The sequence below is a fragment of the Astyanax mexicanus genome, chromosome 17 (assembly GCF_023375975.1).
Source record: "Astyanax mexicanus isolate ESR-SI-001 chromosome 17, AstMex3_surface, whole genome shotgun sequence".
NCBI lineage: Eukaryota > Metazoa > Chordata > Actinopteri > Characiformes > Acestrorhamphidae > Astyanax > Astyanax mexicanus.
In genome coordinates this window covers 47,231,593-47,256,168 of record NC_064424.1, presented here as the reverse complement: position 1 = coordinate 47,256,168, position 24,576 = coordinate 47,231,593, and the positions used below count along the sequence as shown (strand labels likewise).

The window sequence follows — 24,576 nt, the reverse complement described above, 5'->3', positions numbered from 1 at the left end:
CTATTTAAAGAATAATTTAATTATTAAATTTAGTCATCATATAAAGACACTGCAATTAGAATATATATATATACCCTCGTTTGAAGGGTGCATTTAAATTTAGCAGGTAGATACAGTGATGCTACACCACAATAATGCAGATAACAGTGAAAAATGTATCCACTATAATTTAGTGATATTTAATATGTATACTGTTTCGATGAGAGTCGTTTTTGTTTTCTCCTTTGTTGCCTTCCCTTTCTGAGCTACATTGCTCTCACTCGCTCTTTCTCTCTCACTCCCCATCACTTCCTATCACTTTAATTCACTAATCTATCACTGATTATTCCTAAAACGCAGGCAGCTGAGGAGTTCAACACCACTTTTTTAAGTGCGCTTTAATCAGTAAGGGTAATATTATTGTAATATTGGTTCAGTGGAGGTGGATCACCTCTCCTCAGCATGTGTTCTCCCTGCAGCAGCTGAACGATGGCGGTCTGAGTGGCGGGAACCAGAACGATGCTGCCGTCTTCCCTCCCGCAGACCAGCCGGCCCTGAGAGGGGATGTACACGCTCGCCGTCACCTTAACCGGATCCTCGGACCCCGGCAGCACGCTCAGCTGATCAATAATCCCGGCGGGGAGCGGAGTCAGCTTATCAAACGCCTCCTGCAGACTGATGGTGGAGGAGACCTGCAGCTCTGATGCAGAGAAGAAACAAAAAATTCAAAAGTTACAAAGTAAACAGAATTTTGTTGCTTTTGAATAATCTTAATTTTACAGCACTTTTCTAGAACTTCTCAAAAATTCGTTACAAAGCATAGATAAATAAAAACTATGAACAACTTATGCACAAAAAACAAGGTATCAAATTATCATCAAATACAAAACTGGAAAAATAATAAGCTGGAAAAACATGATCCCTTTTTTCATTTTAGTTTTTTTCAGGAACTAAATACTAAAGAGCTAACAATTAATACAATATTCAACAGTAATAATTTTCAGAATGATAATCAGAACTGTAGAGAATCCCATAATAATAATGATAAAAGACTAAAAAAAAAATAATAATTATAACAAAGAATTTTTAATAAGAGTTTAAAATAATGCGTATTCAGTAAGCTCAGTATCTAAAAAAATCTCAACGCAAACAACTTGCCAACAAATAACTAAAAAATTGTAACAGAAAAAATATCTAAAATACCTTTAATTTTTTTATTTCTATTACAAAAAATTATAAATAAATAAATACAAGTTAATCTCTAAATAAAATAATATAGCGATATGTCAGTGTATTTTCGTAATGATATTTTTAAAGATAAAGTTAAAGTTTTGTTTTAAATAAAAAAATATAAAAAAAAAAAAATTCACAATAAACAAATAAACCATAAACAGTTATATATATAAAAATAATATATATATATATATATATATATATTCAACAATTTTACAAAAATAGCCTTAAAGCTCCACGGCAAATGGCCAATCATTTAATGAATAAAACACTATGATAATGGAAAGCTCTGAATCTAGCCAAATTAGCCAACTAACCCATTAAAAAATACAGAAATAAATGAAAAAATAAATAAATACAAATTTTACAAAAGTTTAAAGCATACATACAAAAATAACAACTAATAATAATAATAATAATAATAATAATAATATATCCACTTATAAAAATAGCAAATAATACAGCAATAAATAAATTAAAGAATATATAAAAGCTATGCGGAATTAATCAAGTTGTCTATTATTTTATATCCCTTATTAATTCATTAATTTATTTATTTGTGTTCATTATACTTACAGCTATTTTCTGTGTTTATTTCTGCTTTAATTGATCTATTTATTGTTTGTTTGTTTTGACAGGCTTGGTTCTCCATAGTGAAGCTGCCTCAGTGCTGAAACAGCCTGCAGCGCTCAGAGTCACCGCTAGAGGGACACACCTGAGCTTTCAGCTGCATTACTCAAACTGACCAGCAGAGGGAGACACTGCACTAAAAACAGCAGAGTCACTATTCACTATTCATTAATGATTTCTATATAAAATTAATGTGCAAATTAATTCTTCAGCATTCTAAAAATGACATTAAAATAACAAAATCTGCTTTAATTGTATCAGGGGATAACCTATAAATACAAGAGAGAAAATCACTGGAGCTTAAAGGCAAATATACAACAATAACTAGAAACAAAACCCTTTAAAATACATGTTTCAATCAGCTCTTCTTTATTAATGTGAATTCTAGGTGCTGTGGTCTGATTTATTTGATGTCTATATAAATAAAAGCTAAGCTGGAAACTGTGGGGTAACAATAATTAATAAAAACCTGTAACAAATGGCCATCTTAATACTCAAGATGTGTACACTCTTTCAGGACCTGTCAAAGTCTAGAGTTCACTAAGTTCTGTTAAAACAGGTGTCTGACCCTTTCTCTGAGGCCTGTACAGTCTGCACCAAGGCGCGAGGTGCTGGTCGAGGCGACCTTGGTTTTGTCTGACTTGTGCCAAAAGCCCCCACCGTTGTTCACCCAGATACTGTATAAAAGAGCATGTATTCCTCTGTATTATCAGAAGACTGAAGCTTCCTGGCTGACTTCAAGAACAATAAAGATCAACTTAGAACTTCGGAACGACTCGTCTTCTCCTTTCTTTAAACTTGAGGCACTCGTCTGTTTTTACCTTCTTTCTTTTGAACTTAGAACTTTTGTAGTGATGCATGACTAGATAAGTTTTAGAGCTCATTTTAGCTAGCCCAGGCTTCCCTTTCTGGGGGGCCTAGAGGAGTCGTGAAATAACGCACGACAAAACGTACAAGTTTTACAAAACGTCTTTTCTTTATGATAAAAGAAAAAGAAAACAAACTGCAATGCTGAGAATAATCCACTCACCAAATCCAATCCAATCACCAAAATACAGGTAATAATAGCTGTTCTGTGGTGGTTTTCTATTCTGTAGGTTCTGACGTATATTACAACATTTTTATTATTATTATTATTATTATTATTATTAAATAGTTTTTTGGGCTGGGCTTTGTGAGGACAGGTTTGTGAGTTACTGTACTGTTAGTAGTACATATCCTATAAAACACTAAGGCTTTGAGTAAATTAAGGCTTTGATTAGTATTCGGTTCACTTTGTCCCACAAAATATATATACAACATACACACAAAATATGAAGAAATTAGACTTTGTTATCAGAACAATAGCTATATATTAAAAAATTACTCGAGTGAAAACACATACACATACACATACAGGGAGGAACAGCAGCAGGAGCTCCTCAGATAAAGTGTGTTAGCTTGGTATGGCGGTGCGTGAAGAATTTAATTTAAAGTATAAAAGTTACAGACCTGCAGCAGAAGAGAGAGGCTGCAGTGGCGACGTGTCGGGGATGCTCCAGAGAGATAACCTGCCGGCGGAATCGCCCTGAACAAGCAGCTTATGGAAGGGCTCTCTGCGTCCGTAAAAGAACCTCGTCACTGGAGGACAGATCAGCAACTGCAACACACCAACCAGACAGCGTTACACACACACACACACACCTTCATATTCAGAAAAAATATCAATATATTTCACAGCACAGCAAGCAACAAACACTCTGTAGTGAAATAAAGCAAGCCACTGTGAGCATCGCTGCTCTAAAACCTTTATTTAGGTATAAAATTAATAACCCTGAGACTGAGATGAGGGAATGGAAGCAGGGAAGCAAAGTTCTGAACAGTCCTGAACCTAAATCCTTATTTCTCTCTGAGCCGTTACTCGCAGTATAAGAGCCAGGCCTGTATAACGGATCAGAATCAGATCTGGATTTCTGTAGTGAGAGGATACGCAGCCATTTACAGCATCATGCAGGTTCAGACATGGCCACAGAGTCAGTTAGTGGGTTTATAAATGATAAAAACAAACGTCAGCCATTTCTGTTTAATGGTGTTATGATGTGTGTTTGTTGATATGGCAGCAAAAGGCAACTACACAGGGATGCATTCATCTGGAATAAGCTCTGTCCTGCTTAAATGCATGACAATACTTTCCAACACTATCAATAAAATCATATAAAATAAATCCTATAGCTATTCAGGTATAAAAAAAATCACATTAAAACCAACTCTCAGATCTGTTTCAATTTTAACTTTTCTTCTAAAACATGCCTTCATCAACGCTTTACATAATAAGTGTACTTTAGGCTGGCTCGATCTTAATAAATAATAGATAAAACTACCTCCACCATGTTTGGAAGCTGTACTTCTCCTTGCCTAATTCTCACTTAGCGCATTTCCACCGACGTGGAACCAGCATTGTTCTAGTTTGCGAACCTAATTTTGAACATCTAAATAAATCCTATAGCTTATTATGTATTAAACCAGGGTTCATACACCTTTTAACCAATAGATTTCCATTATTTTTTTATGATTTTGTAATGCCTACAATTGATTTTTAAAACAATATCAGTGCAGACATGGAAGATAAAAACAAAAACCAACTAAAACTATAACTAAAATTGATTACAATAGGAGTAAAATTAATCTGCTAATGTTGGCACACAATCTTCAATAATAAAATGTAGCTACAGTCTAAATTACTGAATTAACTCTGAGCTAATTGATGTATTTGTAGCTCAAAATAGATTTTCTCCATCGATAAAATGAAACACAAAGATTTGTAGACCAAATTTCCACAACTTTTCCAAAACTTTCTGGCTATTTTTATTTTTCCAAAACTTATCCAGGCCTGGAAATAGTTATTTTAAATTCCATGACTTTTCCAGTTTTATCCATGATTGTACGAACCCTAGAAACGTACACTAAAAGCAACTCTTAGCCCTGTTTTAATTGTTACTTTTCTTTTAAAACATGCCTTCATCAACATGGATGCACCACTTATTATATACTTTAAATAATAAGTGTACTTTATCCTGTCTAGCTCTCATAGTAAGTTGTAGATGAAACTACCTCCACCATGTTTTAATGCTAAACTTTAGCCTGGCTAGATCTTAATGTGAGTTGTAGATAAAACTACATCCACCATATTTGTAGGCCTTACTTCAGCTCTCATTGTGATTTTTTAATAAAACTACCTCCACCATGTTTGGAAGCTGTACTTTAGCCTTTAGCCTGGCTAGCTCTCACTTAGCGCTTTTCCACCGATGTGGAATCGGCATCATTCTGGTTCATGAACATAATTTTGAACCGTTTGCTGCGTTTCCACCAACTAAAAGAAAAGTAGGTTACAGATCCAGAGATGTTCGTGTTGCTTATAAAACTACCTCCACCATGTTTGGAAGCCATGTTTTAGTCTAGTCTAGAGCTAGCTCCAACAGTGACTTGTAGATATGTACATCCAAATTATATAAGAGTATAATTTTGATTTCTACACACTCAAAAAAAAATCTCAAAAATTAAATAAACTACAGTCTTTAGAATGAGTTCAATACATAAGTCTGACTTCATTATTAACTACTGAAAATATTTAACAGCTTTTATTGTATTTTTAGGTCCTAAAAAAGAACATTTAGGAAATATTTCAGACTGCAATGACTGGGCACTTTCCTTTGCAGAACTCTAACTGCAGCACTTTAACTGACTCGACTCCTCATCCCTTTCAAGGCTTTATCCAGTACAGTACAGTAATTTAGATGATTGGGGATTTGGCTGGAAGGAACCTGCAGGGCCAGGCTGATGAATGCATGTTAAAAAGAGTCCTGAAACAGACTGTATTTTAACTGCTGACTAAAACAAACACAAACAACAGCCTGTAAAACCAACCCAGCTGTACCAGTTTTACACAGGGTAATGTTGTGCTGTTGTTTTTATAGTGTATGTATGTGTATGTATGGCATGGTTTGATATGAGTGTGAATGCTTCTACTCCATCAGTGTGCACGGAATAATCACGGCATGGGGGGTCCTCAAGGCATTCTGGGTAACCTTGAATACAGTGCAAAGTACCACCATCATATGTATCTATATATATCAAATAAGTAACACACACACACACACATATATATATATACAAACACAAAAGTAAAAAGAAAAGAAAAAAGACAGAAAACAGGAAAACGAATACTAAAAGATGTTTAAACTTCCACTCGAAGTGCACTGGTGCCCATCTCCTTCCTAAACGCTATAATCTCTGTTAACCAACATATGTTCAGATATTTATATAACACAAATAGTCTTATTTTAAAGGCCCATATAAAAGAAAAACCTTTTCTGGGCAGTAATTGTTCATTTACTCAGTAAAACATTCATATTAGTTTAAATACAAATGACTATTTATGCGAAAAAAGTGGTGATTTTACATCATTGTATTCATTAAAACATCCCCATGGATGAATACTTCCATTATGGCTTCCTTTTACGGAGTCTAATGATGTTACAATGCTAATAAAATAGAATAAAGCTCAGTAAAAACCTAAACAAAAAAATATTCAGAAACAGTATCTACTATCTCATATCAAACAATATATGTCCAAAAGTATCCAGACACGTATTTTAATAGTTTCTGAAGACTCTGATGAACTGATCCTGTGCAACAGAAGAACTTTTGCTCTTTCTTTCCTGGTGCGGTACTGATGAGTGCCAGTTTCATCTTAACATATTTGATGGTTTTTCAAAGTACTTAAAATTAATTTTCAGATTGACTGACTTTTCTTTAACTAGCTGAGTCGTTGTTTCTTCTCATAACCTGGATTCGGACATTACTCAAATATTCACTATTCACTGTATACCTGTAACTCTACCTCTTCACTACTTTACTTTAACTGATGCTCTCAAACTTAACATTAAGAGACAAGAAATTCGAGCCATATCAGATCTGGATTTCTGTAGTGAGAGGATACGCAGCCATTTACAGCATCATGCAGGTTCAGACATGGCCACAGAGTCAGTTAGTGTGTTTATAAATGATAAAAACAAACGTCAGCCATTTCTGTTTAATGGTGTTATGATGTGTGTTTGTTGATATGGCAGCAAAAGGCAACTACACAGGGATGCATTCATCTGGAATAAGCTCTGTCCTGCTTAAATGCATGACAATACTTTCCAACACTATCAATAAAATCATATAAAATAAATCCTATAGCTATTCAGGTATAAAAATCACATTAAAACCAACTCTCAGATCTGTTTCAATTTTAACTTTTCTTCTAAAACATGCCTTCATCAACGCTTTACATAATAAGTGTACTTTAGGCTGGCTCGATCTTAATAAATAATAGATAAAACTACCTCCACCATGTTTGGAAGCTGTACTTCTCCTTGCCTAATTCTCACTTAGCGCATTTCCACCGACGTGGAACCAGCATTGTTCTAGTTTGCGAACCTAATTTTGAACATCAAAATAAATCCTATAGCTTATTATGTATTAAACCAGGGTTCATACACCTTTTAACCAATAGATTTCCATTATTTTTTTAATGATTTTGTAATGCCTACAATTGATTTTTAAAACAATATCAGTGCAGACGTGGAAGATAAAAACAAAAACCAACTAAAACTATAACTAAAATTGATTACAATAGGAGTAAAATTAATCTGCTAATGTTGGCACACAATCTTCAATAATAAAATGTAGCTACAGTCTAAATTACTGAATTAACTCTGAGCTAATTGATGTATTTGTAGCTCAAAATAGATTTTCTCCATCGATAAAATGAAACACAAAGATTTGTAGACCAAATTTCCACAACTTTTCCAAAACTTTCTGGCTATTTTTTTTTTTCCAAAACTTATCCAGGCCTGGAAATAGTTATTTTAAATTCCATGACTTTTCCAGTTTTATCCATGATTGTACGAACCCTAGAAACGTACACTAAAAGCAACTCTTAGCCCTGTTTTAATTGTTACTTTTCTTTTAAAACATGCCTTCATCAACATGGATGCACCACTTATTATATACTTTAAATAATAAGTGTACTTCATCCTGTCTAGCTCTCATAGTAAGTTGTAGATGAAACTACCTCCACCATGTTTTAATGCTAAACTTTAGCCTGGCTAGATCTTAATGTGAGTTGTAGATAAAACTACATCCACCATATTTGTAGGCCTTACTTCAGCTCTCATTGTGATTTTTTAATAAAACTACCTCCACCATGTTTGGAAGCTGTACTTTAGCCTTTAGCCTGGCTAGCTCTCACTTAGCGCTTTTCCACCGATGTGGAATCGGCATCATTCTGGTTCATGAACATAATTTTGAACCGTTTGCTGCGTTTCCACCAACTAAAAGAAAAGTAGGTTACAGATCCAGAGATGTTCGTGTTGCTTATAAAACTACCTCCACCATGTTTGGAAGCCATGTTTTAGTCTAGTCTAGAGCTAGCTCCAACAGTGACTTGTAGATATGTACATCCAAATTATATAAGAGTATAATTTTGATTTCTACACACTCAAAAAAAAATCTCAAAAATTAAATAAACTACAGTCTTTAGAATGAGTTCAATACATAAGTCTGACTTCATTATTAACTACTGAAAATATTTAACAGCTTTTATTGTATTTTTAGGTCCTAAAAAAGAACATTTAGGAAATATTTCAGACTGCAATGACTGGGCACTTTCCTTTGCAGAACTCTAACTGCAGCACTTTAACTGACTCGACTCCTCATCCCTTTAAAGGCTTTATCCAGTACAGTACAGTAATTTAGATGACTGGGGATTTGGCTGGAAGGAACCTGCAGGGCCAGGCTGATGAATGCATGTTAAAAAGAGTCCTGAAACAGACTGTATTTTAACTGCTGACTAAAACAAACACAAACAACAGCCTGTAAAACCAACCCAGCTGTACCAGTTTTACACAGGGTAATGTTGTGCTGTTGTTTTTATAGTGTATGTATGTGTATGTATGGCATGGTTTGATATGAGTGTGAATGCTTCTACTCCATCAGTGTGCACGGAATAATCACGGCATGGGGGGTCCTCAAGGCATTCTGGGTAACCTTGAATACAGTGCAAAGTACCACCATCATATGTATCTCTTTATATATATCAAATAAGTAACACACACACATATATATATATATACAAACACAAAAGTAAAAAGAAAAGAAAAAAGACAGAAAACAGGAAAACGAATACTAAAAGATGTTTAAACTTCCACTCGAAGTGCACTGGTGCCCATCTCCTTCCTAAACGCTATAATCTCTGTTAACCAACATATGTTCAGATATTTATATAACACAAATAGTCTTATTTTAAAGGCCCATATAAAAGAAAAACCTTTTCTGGGCAGTAATTGTTCATTTACTCAGTAAAACATTCATATTAGTTTAAATACAAATGACTATTTATGCGAAAAAAGTGGTGATTTTACATCATTGTATTCATTAAAACATCCCCATGGATGAATACTTCCATTATGGCTTCCTTTTACGGAGTCTAATGATGTTACAATGCTAATAAAATAGAATAAAGCTCAGTAAAAACCTAAACAAAAAAATATTCAGAAACAGTATCTACTATCTCATATCAAACAATATATGTCCAAAAGTATCCAGACACGTATTTTAATAGTTTCTGAAGACTCTGATGAACTGATCCTGTGCAACAGAAGAACTTTTGCTCTTTCTTTCCTGGTGCGGTACTGATGAGTGCCAGTTTCATCTTAACATATTTGATGGTTTTTCAAAGTACTTAAAATTAATTTTCAGATTGACTGACTTTTCTTTAACTAGCTGAGTCGTTGTTTCTTCTCATAACCTGGATTCGGACATTACTCAAATATTCACTATTCACTGTATACCTGTAACTCTACCTCTTCACTACTTTACTTTAACTGATGCTCTCAAACTTAACATTAAGAGACAAGAAATTCAAGTAATTAACTCTTGATGAGTTCAGCACAGCTGTTAACTGAAAGCCTGAATTCCAGGAGACTCTACCTCATAAAACTGACTGAGAAAATCCAGCAGAGACGTTCAAAACTCATCATCTAAACAAGAGGAGCTACTTATTATAATGATACTTAATATAAAAGACATTCTGGTTTGTTTTTATTTACTAAATAATTCCAGATGTTTTTTTTTTTCATAATTTGGAGGACTTTAGAATTCATCTACAGTGATAAACATTTTAAAATAATAAAAAAACACAGATTTTTGACTGGTACTTTCTATTTTTCTCCTGAAAATAGGTAGAATCTGTAATAAATACTAGGGACGTGCCATATCGCATCGTACGTGATATCGCGAAAGAAATTAAAATCGTGAACGATAGATATTATACCCTGAAATATGGTGCCATATCACCCACCCCTAATTATGGCATCAATTATACTACTTTTTTTTTTTACTGTTTTTATCAAAAGAAAAATTCACACTGTTCTCATTTCCTATTATAAATCTACTGGAAACTAGAGACAGATTATATCTGTCCAGTATCATTTATTTTACTTTAATCCTGGATATATGGAGATATTTTGAGTGCATTATTATTATTAGTATCATGACATTCTGGATAAATTCTGTTAAAAATCTGAAAAAAAAAAAAATTTCATATCACCAAAAGTATCGCTATCGTGAAAATACCGTGAAATATTGTGATATAATTTTCGAGCCATATTGCCCACCCCTAATAAATACATTATATTATTACACCCTTGACTTTAGAAGAAGCTTTGGATGAGAATGTGACTGCACACTTTTGTACATATACTGGCCTTTTGAGTTTTTAAGTTTAAAAAAATCAAGTAAGTAAACTAATATTAACTTAATCTCTTCTCTTCTAGCTCTTCAGCAGTGGGTTCAGGAGGGCTGGGTTTCTATAAAGCAGCTTGGGGACTTTGCATGCATCTTCACTCAGGTGAAGAAAGATGAGGGGGATCGATGATTGGTCGTTTTTAGTTGGAGGAGCATGGGGCCGAGTGAATCGGTGTGTGAGTGGAGGAAACTGGCTATCAGACAGACAGCAGCATAGAGGCTGACACACGGCAGGGAGCTCTCAGAGCATCCAATCATATTCACTGCTGAAATAATAGAGAAGAATTTATTAACATGCGTTAAAATAGGCTTAATTTAAAACTTATTATAGTTTATTGAAGCCGAATCAACCTAGAACTCTTGCAGTACTTATACTTGCAGTTTACAAGGATGAAAAAATATATATAATATATATAAATTCATTAAAACAGATTTTTAAAAATTCCCAGCCTGTGAAGAGTCACTGGATGCTTAGTGAAAAGAACACAAACACACTGAGAGCCCCCCCTGCTGACCAGGTAAGGCGGTGCAGCTGTATCCCGCTGTCTGAGGGGCTTACTGGTGCCTCTAGAGGCCGCTGGGTGTACAGCAGCTCAGGTGTGTACAGCTCCGGACCGGGCGCACTGTCAGGGAGGCACGCCACAACAAACTCCCCCTCACACCCCTCCTCCAGCTGGGGGAGAGAGGGAGGGACGTACCCCAGCGTAGAGGAAGGGTGGGTGATTGAAGGGGTAACAACAGACAAACAGTAAATAATAAGAACATACAGAATACAGACAATCAACAACAAACAACATGAACTTGTCAGGAGCTAGTAGTCATCGGGAGAGAGGGGAGGGGGGGGGGGTACGTACAATAAGCTATATAAAAAACAACATGAAAAAAAAAAAAAATCACATACAACATAAGATTTAGACACTAATCATAAATTAAAAAAACATATAATATGCTTTTTTTAGATGTTTTATTTCCTGAAAACCTTTAAAGGGGTTTAAAAAACGTTAAATTTTTTAGCTGCAAAATTTGTAAATCATATTATATGCACTGATAATAATCAGTAATGCATAACATTAAAAGGTTTCATTCCAACATTTTTTTTTATTTATTTTAAAATGTCTAGTTGTGTCTCTAGTATGAATGAACGAATGCTATGTTTTTTTTTTTGTAAAAAAAATAATAATAATAGCGCTTAGGTGTTTCTGTATAGCCCTGTTTTAGTTCATTGATATGGTGATCTCTGAAAAAAACACAGGATTTCAGCTCTTGCTCATGAATATTCACACCTGCAAACATATATCGCCTCTGATTGGCTAACACCAAAGTCTAATTACAGCTCTAAAACTCAAAAGACATTTTTTTTTTAGATACAGCCTTACTTATAAAGATATAACACCGAGTGTTTGGTAAAGTTAATCCTTAAACCCTTTGTCTTTTTTAAATTTTTGTTGTAAAAAGAGCTATATAAATAAATTTGATTTGATTTTTGAATTAAACTGTGTGTAATCAGCACTGTGTGTGTATTTATCTGACCTGTTTGTCTGCACGGTCTGCGATGCTGTACACCAGAGGAGGGATGGAGCCTTCAGCGGTTTTCCCTACATTACTGCGGAAGGACTCGCTGGCTGGGAGACAGCTGCAACACAAACAACAACAATTTATTAGATTAAAAACTAAAATTGTCCAGGAATTGGAGAAAACAGAAAGAAGAAAGAGTCCTCCAGCCCCCCAAAAACTGTTAAAATACATTTTCACATTGAAATGATGGCAAAGAAAAAAGGTACAACTAGCATCTCGACTTAAATAAAGATGCATTTTGCTAAACTTTGCTTTAATACTAAGATATTTAACAAACATCAAGCCACAACCTCTTCTTATCTTCTGCTTCAGTGTGCTTTTTATTGAAAGGGAATGTAATACAACTCCCAGACAAACTGAGTAATGAACAAATCAACTAAACTTTCTAAAAACATGACTTCATGATTCTAAACCAATAGTAAAATATTAAAAAATAATTCCAATTCTAACTTGTTAACACAATATTATCTCGCATGTGGCAGTATTTCAGACATGTGAACTATAGAGAGTAAATAGGTAAATCTGACAGCATTAGGCAGTACAGTTACCTGGCAGGTAGTTTATAAATGTAGCTGCAGCCGTCTTCAGTCCAGATAATGACTTTATCAGCAGCAATAAACTCTCCTCCCGTCCAGGACTGATCATTCTCACTGGGTACAGAGCACAGGAGCGAGAAATCACCTGCATCAAACACCTGTAACACACACACACACACATATATGATACTTTGAACGGGGACATGTCATCAACTTCAAAAAACTATAAAGTAGAAGAGGTTAAGCTTAGCATTCCTTTATAAATTACGATGCAAAATTTGTACCTAACTAAACTTTTATTTTATTGTCCATGGCCAGGAAATGTATGGTATATTTATGGTAAACCCTTTTATCTGAGCCAAGTAACAACAACACAAAAAAAAACAAGATTTGCATCAGGAAACACATTTTGGAAAATATGGCAGATTTTTTTAATACCACTCAGAGACAAAATTAAGACACTTTCTAAATAACAAAATGGTAAAAAGCACATAATACAAAATACTCTGTTTACATTAATGTAAGCTTGTACTTCCTGTATATTCCAACAAACATTATTTAACAGTTTTGAACAAAAAAAAGTGTGAAAATAGGGCTTATTCAACTAGTTGTCATTCAAATGTAAAAATTTTCATGCCTACAGTACTGTCTTTATTCAGTCTACCTTTAAATCAGAAAGCTAGCTACTTAGCATTTTTTTTTTATAAATAATAATAAAAACAGAATTGCACACTTGTAAGTAGGGGTGTGTAATTTTCATTTTGTTGCAGTAGTTTATTCTTGATTTTTTTTTTTTTAATTCAGTGTTTTGTCATATCACAAAGAGTATCGATATCACAAAAATACCAAGAAATATTGTGATATTATTTTAGGGCCATATCGCACACTTACCCTCCAGTATTTGGAGCAGACCACAAGCAGGGAGAGCTGTGTGAAGGTGCAGAATGAGATGCTCTGGCAACCCTGACAGTAGATTGGTTTAGACTCCTCCTCAAATACAGGATCCATATCCTAAACACACACACAATTAATAACAAAAAAAAACGGTCAAAAAGGTACATTTTGGAGCATTTCTATTGATCCATTCATCAAAAAAATCCTACGACAATGAATAAAAGTAACTCCTGTCTAATGCACATTATGTCAAACTGTGAAAAAATGTGAAAAATTAAGATAAGAAAATAAGATATGAGGCTGAATTGAGTGTGTACCTGCATTCTGCTCACTTCTGCTGTGATGATCCACACTTTCAGAATTCCAGTAACAGAAACCGCCACCACAGTGTCCTCTGCAGCACATAAATCATACAAAAATCAGGACTTTTAGAAAATAAAATAGAATAAAAAAAGTAACATTTAAATATATTACTGCTTGCTAAGATTATAGAGCTATAAGTTTGGGTCAGTACCTTGAGTACGATGAGAGCGAATGATGCTCATGGAGCTGATCCAATCAGGAGAGATCTTGGACACTAGAGAGTAAAGAACTTCCAGACTGGTAGCGTCGACCACCAGGATTTCTGGGTAATGGCCATTGCAAAGGAGGCGGCCCTCGCGCTGTGTGCCTATAGTGAACTGATAGAACTGCAGAGAGAGGGTGAAGGAAGTCAGAAATTAAGCAAATGGGTTTCTGAATCAGTTTATCTGATTTTGTTATTTATAGGTTTATGTTTGAGTAAAATGAACATTGTTGTTTTATTATATAAACTACAGACAACATTTCTCCCAAATTCCAAATAAAAATATTCTCATTTAGAGCATTTATTTACAGAAAATGAGAAATGACTGAAATAACAAAAAAGATGCAGAGCTTTCAGACCTCAAATAATGCAAAGAAAAAAACAAGTTCATATTCATAAAGTTTTAAGAGTTCAGAAATAATCAATATTTGGTGGAATAATCCTGGTTGGTTTTTAATCACAGTTTTTTTTCATGCATCTTGTCATCATGTTCTCCTCCACCAGTCTTACACACTGCTTTTGGATAACTTTATGCTGCTTTACTCCTGGTGTAAAAATTCAAGCAGTTCAGTTTGGTGGTTTGATGGTTTGTGATCATCCATCTTCCTCTTGATTTTATTCCAGAGGTTTTTAATTTGGTAAAATCTTATTTTTCCAAGTAGCTGTGTATTACAGTAAGAATTAATATGGTGGTAGTGTTACCTGTATTCCTGTGTGGGCACAGGCCAGCTTAGTAAACTCAATACAGCGGCCATCATTCACATCCCACAGACACATCTCCCTGCAAAACATCACAGTTACAGGAAAATGACTATTTATAGCTAAAACTGTAAACAAACACACATCTTCCTACAATAATACATTAAAAACACAAACACAGATTCATACTGTTCAATAAACAAAACACACAGCTCATATAATTCAAACATATCTACTGTTAAATGCAGATTAATCAGCACGTACAAGTTGTTCTTCAAATATTCACTAATCTGAACGCCCACAGCTTCACACTGTGCGCTGCCTGTGTACCCACCCACTCTCTGAAGCGCTGACCATGTACTGTTTATCACTGCTGGCGCTGGCCTTGGACAGACAGGTGACGGAGGCGGTGTGTCCAAACAGCAGAGCCCGTGGGTTAATCTGCACAGTGACGGAACACAAACACACATCTTAATGAGCTTCAAGGTAATAAAATGTTAAAGTCATAAAAATTTATTAGAAGTACATTAAAATACTGTATTTTTCAGACTATAAGCTGCACTTAAAATCCTTTAATGTTCCCAAAAATCATCAGAGCTCCTTGTAATCTGGTGCTCCTTATGTATGGATTCTATCAGTCAGGTATTAAAGTACATCGCTGTAAGGGTTAGTTTTCAGTGAAGTTTCTCCAGCAGTAAGGCTGGGTGCAGCAGCATTAGCATTAGCCGCTAATCACAGAGCTAGCTATTTTGCCGGTCAGAGGCAAGTATATCAGACTGTAGTCTGCGTGTTTACAGTAAATAAATGAAAGCACTTCACTCACCCAAATAAACAGTTAAAATATATATTTTTAAATTAGAGGAGCCACCCTTGCTCACTTTCGATGTAGGCCTTATCCTAACTAGTGTCTCTTAAAATGTGCCTTATAATCTGGTGCATATTGTGTATGAAAATAGACTAGAAAATAGACATTCACTGATAGTGTGCCTTATAATCCGGTGTGCCTTATAGTCTGACAAATACAGCAGTACGTACATGTATAAGGAGAAGACTCTGAGCACAATGAGAAAATGAGAAGAGCAAAGAGAGAAGAGAAGAGAAGAGCAAAACTTTCATTTGGAAAATTAAGAGTACATAAGCAAAGTACAAAACATTATTTCACCTTGAGGTCAGGGGTCATGTCCCAGATGCAGATTTGACCGTCATGGCAGCCGCTGATGATGGTGGCCAAGTCGTCCATCACCAAAAGGCTGGAGATGCAGTGAGTGGGAGCATTGCGGCCCCACAGCACTATGGGTAATACTAGACTGTTTCCAGACATGTTTTCTTGCAGTCTAAAAGAGAAAGAAAAGATAGAGAGAGAGAGAATTTTCACATAATTATCTGAACTTTTTACTCCTTACATTAATAGCCTCATTACTCCCATTTCATTTCAGCTCGTTTTCATTCCAGTTTCTCAACGTTCTCAGGTAAAAGTATAGATACTAAGGTTTAATAAAACACTTGAAGAATCAACTCAAGCTTTTTACTTTTTAAGTTAAAGTGCAAAAGTACTGGTAAAGGCTAAAGATACTTGCAGAACGCTGAATATTAATTTCACTCAATATTTCTTATATTGTCTCTATACTTAGCTGAATCTAAGTTTATGATATTTACCCTGGCATGATATAATATTAAAGTCATAAGAACACAAAACTAGAACACATCAATAAATAGAACTGAAATTAAATGAAGTAACTTTATTTATCCCAGAGGACAGCACAAAAACACAAAGAAAAAACACAAAAATACCCATCACAATCAACAAGTCCAATGTCCAAGCAATTTATATAAATGCTTATTAAGCAATCTGATTTCCTCAGGAAGAAAAAAGTCAGTGTATAACTGTCTAAATAATAATTACAGCACACATCCAGACTCTACAGATAATAGTATAACAAAAATCCTGGATGCAGAGCTGGATGGAAAACTGAGCAGTATTTTACAGCAGGCTGATCATTTGTCAGGGTAATCAATGGCAATTAGCTTAACGCAAGTCAATGGGCACTAGCATTTTACAGCACGAGAATCACTCCAATCACAAAGCTGATCAGACACACTGAACAAACTCATATTAAACACCATTGTGTTACATAACGTATTGATGACAGGCGGGAGATTGCGTGTGAATAGTACTATTGAACCAGTGAGCAGCTGTGATCCAATACAACCTTACACAACTCTCTCTCTGCACAGCATACGGTAAATACACAGAATACGGTAAATACACAGAATACGATAAATATACAGCATACTATAAATACACAGAATACTATAAATACACAGCACATTTTTTTGTTTTTTGTCATTTTCTCCCTCTTTTAAAAGACTTAAATTTACTTTTTTTATTAGTGAAGTACTTTGTTTGTACTAAATGCCTCGCTATTTGCTGAATAATAAAGGATTATCCAATCTTTAATAAACAGCACACTCTAAGCCATAGGGGTTAACAGTGACCATCCAACATGCTGACCTCAGTACTGAATTATTGGGGATGAGTTTGGGGAAGAGCTGGTGACCTCAGTACAAAATGCTTGGGGAAGAGCTTGGGGGGGGGGGGGGGAGGGGGGAACCATCCAACATGCTGACCTCAGTCTCAGTTTGGGGATGAGTTTGGGGATGAGTTTGGGGATGAGTTTGGGGATGAGTTTGGGGATGAGTTTGGGGATGAGTTTGGGGATGAGGTCAGGTAGTGACCATCCAACATGCTGACCTCAGTACAAAATGCTTGGGGAAGAGTTGAGGGAAGAGCTTGGAGAAAGATCTTGGGGGAGGGAGACCATCCAAGATGATGACCTCAATAATGAGTTTGAGCTTGGGGGAAGAGCTTGGGGGAAGAGCTTGGGGGAAGAGCTTGGGGGAAGAGCTTGGGGGAAGAGCTTGGGGGAAGAGCTTGGGGGAAGAGCTTGGGGTGGAGACCATCCAACATTATGACCTCAGTAATGGGGAAGAGCCTGGGGAAGAGCCTGGGGAAGAGCCTGGGGAAGAGCCTGGGGAAGAGCCTGGGGAAGAGCCTGGGGAAGAGACCATCCAACATGCTGACCTCAGGGAATCCACAGTCAGAACAGTCTACATGCGCACCCACTTGTTTCACATTAAGTTTACAAACCTAATCTCAGAATAATCAAATCAAGAAAAGTTTTTGATCCATATTTACCCAAAACCAGTAAAACCACCAGAAACCAACAGATAAAGAGAGACCTTACATTACCTCACAAGTTTGTGTCGTTTCATGGAAAACCTAAACCTCCGAAACGCAGTTTTGATCCTCACTAAAGAAGCCAGTCTCATCCTGACCTTAGAGATTTCCATTCTGAACTAAATAAAAACGTCCCTCCTGCACTAAAAGCGCCGCGGCGTTCAGACCCGTATCCCTCCACTGTTCAGAGAGACAGACTACTGAACACGAGCTCAGCAGTGGGTCTATCTGCACGCTTTCTGACGAATCAATGAGGAATCAGACAGAGCAGAGTGAGGGACAGGATGTTCAGATAGGGATGATTGAGTTAGAGGGTTTAGTTAAGTTTAGTTTAGTTTAGTTTAGTTTAAACAGTGTTTGATTGGGTTTAGGCCCAATAAAACACAGTCCAGAAATTCCTGCTGAGTCTCTGGGGATCTTTCAGAAACACTAAAGCAGTTACCTGCATGCAAGCCCGTCACAAACATATATAATTATGTATATATTGTGTGTGTATATATATATATACACAAAAATGTAATAATAAAAAACCCTGAATTTAAATAAAAGGAAATTGTGCGTAAAAAAAAATATATATATTGCTATAAATACCTAATAATGTGAAAATTATTTAAACCATCATGATGCAATATTTTTAATATATCGTCCAGATCGATGGTTCAAATTTAATTAATTTCTGTAGTTATTCATTGATTAGGGATATGTAAACGTCTATTTCAAGTGTTATTTATTTCATATACAAACTCTTTAATGTCTGAAAATTCTTAATAATTACAATTCCATTGTTCTGTAGGGTCTAACTGCATTATGATTTTTTTTTTAAATAGAGATGCTCCAAAATGAACATTTTAATCATTGCATTCATTTAAAAGCTTATAGCTTATTTAATAATATTTATTGACGATATAATAAACAGAAAAAAATATTTTAATTGGCAAATATTTAATGCAGATTAATACCAGGTGTAAATAGGGTCTAAATGTGAACAGGACCAATGTCTGAAAATAATGGCATTGCTGGCATTGTTGGGTCCTACTATAACTTTTTCACAATTACAGTTAACAGCTATATTAAATTAATTTTATAGAGTTTTAAAACTATAACTCTAGCCTAAAGGACTTGTGATGTAGAAGGACTTTCAAACACTAAGCATCTCCTCAAACTCAAATATAAAGATATTTACACATTACTCTATTGAGAGCACATGATAAAATACTATAAAGCAAAAAAACCTAATATATTTGTTGTGTTAGAGCGTGTTACGCTTGTTTTCTGCTCCTGACAGGCCTATAAGTGTTCAGAATACAGAAACAAAATCATGTACTACATTAATAACAGCTATAATATCAACAGATATCATAATATTTTCATAAAACTCAACAAATAATGAGGACAGAATTTGGTCTGCCACAAATAAGAGTCTTTAGGGGTGAGAAATTAACAAGCACACTGAACACACAGCTCTATAACTCCACGACAGCTTATTTACAAATGATTTAGGGCCAAAAAAAACATGAATTAATGACAATTTCTGATAAAAAAAAAAATTAACCACACAAACGCTATAACTGGACATAAATAGGGATGTACCAAAATGAAACCAAAAGAGAACAAAATGAAACATGGGTCCAAAGACTGAAGATCTAACAATTCTGACACTTCTGACTTTTTTTACTGAATAAAAAATATAGCCTACATGCATTTCTATCTCAATATCTGAAGAACACTATTAATCACAAAACTACAATTTACAATTATTTATTGAACACTGAACAAGAACATTTTAACATCTAAACAGACACCAAAATAGCACATTACATGACTTCCCTTTTCGAGACAAACAACATAAGCTTTTCTTTTTTGTTGTTTCAGTTACTGATTATTTGGTGCATCCCTAAAAATAAAGCAGATCATCTGTAGATATGGGTCTGTTAAAAGAGGAAAACAAGCAAACAAAGCTCTCACAGGTCTGATAGTGCTCAGAACATGATAATATGTTCATTAACTACATTTATGGCATCTTAAATATCATCAGATATCATATAACCATTATATATCTTAATATTATTTGATTAATCTCATCCAGTATGAACTTTAAATACACTCAGCAGAGCCAGAAGGAGCCAAAAATGGACAAACACACTGAACACAAATAAACACAGCTTCATTAAACCACAACAAATCAGTCAAAATAAACTAGGGTCTCAATGTTAACTATAACTGGAAGAAATTAGACGTGAGTAATGCAGGACCATAAAAGCTCAAAATGCAACAATATTTTCACTAACTACAAAAACAGAAATATAATGAAAACAGATCAAAACAAAGCAAGAAATGTAAAGATACGGACCTGTTAGAACAGGAAAACAAGCTAACAAATCTCTGACAGAACTGTAGGAGCTCAGAATATGACAATATCTACATTTACTACATTAACAGCAGCTTATACATCATCATATGTTTTAAAACCATGATAAATATTATAATATTTGATTCACACCGTCCAGCACTGAGCTTTAAATTCACTTGGGCACCTGATTAGAGGCAGAAAGGGCCAAAAATGGACAAGACGAGAACAACAAACACACAGCTCCATTAAAACCACAACAACTCGGTCTAACTATAACTAGAAGAACTTAGAGGGCAAAACACAGCAATAAATGTAGGTAATTAACATAATATAAGGGGAAAACAGGACTACAACAATATTTTCACTAACTACAATAATAGCAGCTTAAACATATTCAGACGTTATGTAACTGTGATAAATATCATAATATTTATTTCAAATGAGCTTTAAATTAACTTGAGCACCTGATTAAAAGCAGCTGGAGCCAAAAAAAAAAACACTAAACACATAAAATATGCCCCTTAACTACAATATTAGCAGCTTTAATTTCATTAGAGATCATGCAACAACTGCAAGCACTAAGCCTTAAATTCACTTGGGCGCCTGATTGGTCCAACTGAACACACAGCAGCATTAAACACAAACACAAACAAAATAAAGCAATACATGTAGGTAATGACCTTGTTATGAGGGGAAAACAGGTCTATAAGAGCTCAGAATGCGACAATATGTACATTTAATGCATTAATAGCAGCTGAAACATCATCAGATGTTAGGAAATCGTGATAAATACTATAATATTTGATTTATATGAGCTTAAAATTCACTTAGGCAGCTGATTAAAGGCAGCTGGGAGTCTGAGAGGAGAAGCACACTAAAGCCCAAATTAACCCCACATTAATAATAACATCATATTAACCCCTAAATAGCTTAATTAATGAGTTAAAGGGAATATACAGCGTGTAGATGCAGGTGTTTAGGAGCAAATAGCTGTAGGAACAGGTGATTTATATTAGCGTTAGTTAACCTTTAGTATAACATATCATTTGGCTGCAGGAGGTGGGTTTTATATATATATATATATATATATATATATATATATATATATATATATATATATATATATATATATATATATATATATATATATATATATCTAAGCTGACCATATATATTAGCGTTAGTTATCCTATACTATATTATATCAGTCAGGCTGTAGGAGCAGGTGAGATATATATATATATATATATATTAGGTTATATTAGGATTTATAAGCGTTAGTTATACTATATTATATCAGGCTGAATCCGCTCTCCGCTCCGCAGCTCCCCGGCTCTCTGTACCCCGCAGCCCGGCTCTGGGAGCGGGTTTAGCGGCTCTGTGAGCGGGGTATCCGCGCTGCGGCGGCGGGGTCTTACCGGTGAGGGTCTCTACAGCAGCATGTCTCTCCCGCGGCGCTCTGACCGGATTTAAAGCTGAAATTCGGCCTCCGGTTTTAATGTTGATCTTCTCCAAATTCACCCTCAGACTGCAGTCAGCTGATCCGCCACGCACACTGACGTCATCACGCAGGCGCTAACCTCAGCGCCGTTAACTTGCTGGCGCCTAGTGGTCAGCTTAGGTACTGCACTTCCTATTACATATTACATATACATATACATATATATATATATATATATATATATATATATATATATATATATATATATATATATATATATATATAAATATATAATATTACGTTCTATTAGAACCTATTACACTACACCGCCTCTGTCGAATTGTCCTACCTTGTCGAACCGTGCTGCTCTAATGTATATTTACGTGTACAAATACAAAAGAAGCACTATTTTAGGGCATGTACCCCGTGAAATTCCAGTAGATGTACATTATTAGATTTGGATTGCATAAATCAGTGTATCATGGCAAAGTTATGGCAAATATAGCTCTTTACAAACTGCTTTTGTACTTAGTTATGAAAATAATTGTAATTATTACTTTCCAATTACACTTTTGTGCAGTGACAGTGCGTCCAGGTTGTTTAATGCACGTAAACCCCCCTAAAACAGATTAATTATAAATAAAAAACACGAGAAATAATTAAATTGTGTTGGCCAGCGCATGCGCAGTACCTTTGGGATGCATGGATCGATGGTAACACCTGGCGCGTGAGACCTTAATAAAATACGATAAAATATAACATTTTGCAATTTTACAGCTCCCCGATACTCTGTAGCTGGAGTGTTGAAACTGAAGTTCGATGTAAAGTGCATCATTTTTACATACTTATTATTGTTATTTTTTTTGCTATTTAGCTACTGTTTATATGCTTGATTATCTGTATATTCGGGTAAGGTTGTAGGGGAGAGGGATGTTAGTGTTTGTTTTTTTGTATGCTTTATATGTACTTGTTTATTTCTATTTCCTTTTTATCCTTCTATAAAAGTATAGTCACGGTATTCCTTTAATTCTAGAAAGTATAATAAAGAATTTAGCTAAAACAGTAATGGGAAAATGACCTGTATATTTATATATTTTTTTTTTTACAGCAAACATGTTTTGAAAAGAGCATTAATGCTAGCATGAATTTATATTATTTAACTTGCTTATTTAGTGTCTATCCTGTCTGAATACCTGAATATAATGGGCAGCTAAAAGCAGTATCAGAGGCTGCTTGTCCGTACGTAGTAAGCAAGAGTTAATTTAAAAAGTTGATTTAAAAACTGGAAATTAAAAGCTTTTAAATTGTGTCTGTGGTCCTGAAACATTTAAAATAGTTCTGTTTTTTAGAAAATGGGATCATTTTTTAGTATAAAAATAGAAACATTTATTATCTATGATTTTGCTTAAATGCTCCATATCATCCCATTTATTTTGGACTCACTCTGGAGCGCCCTCTAGTGGCACTCACTTCTCTAAAATATCTCTGCTGGCCTCTAGTGGTCAGTTTTGGTACTGCACGCTGACTGCACACGTCTAGAGGGCGCCCGAAAGTAAGTTTTATAAATGAATGGGGGTAAATGGAGCTGAACTGCTAAAACGTCGAATTAAAGTGTTTAACTATTTGTTTATGATATTCATTTAAATTTAGAAGTTAGAATTAAGGTTTTTTCTAAAAAGCAAAGAAAAAATAACCTGTATGTTACCATTTCTCTACAGCAAACGATTTTTGGCCAACAGGTTTCACTAGCATTACTGCTACTTTATAGACCTCAAATAACGCAAAGAAAGGTTTATATTCATAAAACGTTCAGAAATAATAAATATTTGGTGGAATGGTAATGGTAAGAAACTCCATTGCACTAAATATTGATCGAACAATTAGTGTTAATGGTGTTAGTAATGAGATATACTTACTGCTTGTTAGGATTATTTTGGTTTCTCTTTTGGATAATTAAACACCACTGCCTTTCCTGACTAATAAAAATAACAGGGTTAAATATATATATATATGCTTATCAAAAAGATGTAATATAATATGTTCAAATATCGTTATATTTCCCAGCTCTTGGTGTTGTGATGTTTTCATATGATGGGTAAGATCTGGCATCCAATTGCCACAGACTTCAATCCTTAATGTATAAATAAATATAGGAATTAATAAATTAATAAATGAATAGCAGGGACCAGAACGTCAGGCTTTCATTTGTTATTATTTGTTTTCAGAAACATCATTTAGGGGATAAAATAGCTTATTATTGCAGAGGTGTTCGTATATAGCCCTATCTGGACTGGATTATTTTCTCAGGGGGTTCTGGGTAATTTTCTCTTTTATGTTTTTTTTTTTATCCTCTGTGATTTTATTCCCGTCCAGAACGATCATGTTCGTGTTTTTCTCAGACGTCCTCTGAGAAAATTACAGGCTGAATTATCTACTGTTTTTCTCTGAACTCCGTGCTCCTCCGGTAATTTTAGTCCCGTCCGGATCCACATCTCTGAGTTTCGTCTCCTCGCCTTTAATAAAATAGATATTTGTCCACTGCCGCGCACCGTAATTACACTTTGGACGCACCACGGTTTCCACGGAGATCCACGTTAAAACACAACA

General features: G+C 34.9%; 1 protein-coding gene and 1 long non-coding RNA gene across 3 annotated transcripts in view; one reads left to right on the top strand and one right to left on the bottom strand.

Annotated features, from left to right (window-relative positions):
* LOC103046282 (WD repeat-containing protein 7) overlaps positions 1-22,079 on the bottom strand; it is a 153,251-nt gene extending 131,172 nt beyond the window's left edge. For both annotated transcript variants that reach the window (XM_022676682.2, XM_049466318.1), the window contains exons 1-11: positions 21,947-22,079; positions 16,103-16,274; positions 15,275-15,381; positions 14,944-15,022; positions 14,191-14,365; positions 13,994-14,070; positions 13,674-13,793; positions 12,795-12,940; positions 12,202-12,304; positions 3,334-3,481; positions 431-679 (exon numbers count right to left, since the gene is read on the bottom strand). In XM_022676682.2, coding sequence (XP_022532403.2) covers positions 431-679; positions 3,334-3,481; positions 12,202-12,304; positions 12,795-12,940; positions 13,674-13,793; positions 13,994-14,070; positions 14,191-14,365; positions 14,944-15,022; positions 15,275-15,381; positions 16,103-16,261 — 1,363 coding nt within the window. In that variant the 5' untranslated portion in view covers positions 16,262-16,274; positions 21,947-22,079. The remainder of the gene's footprint in view (positions 1-430; positions 680-3,333; positions 3,482-12,201; positions 12,305-12,794; positions 12,941-13,673; positions 13,794-13,993; positions 14,071-14,190; positions 14,366-14,943; positions 15,023-15,274; positions 15,382-16,102; positions 16,275-21,946) is intronic.
* Positions 1-24,576, top strand: part of LOC125782410 (uncharacterized) — a 318,736-nt gene that overhangs the window by 156,915 nt on the left and 137,245 nt on the right. The window lies entirely within an intron of this gene.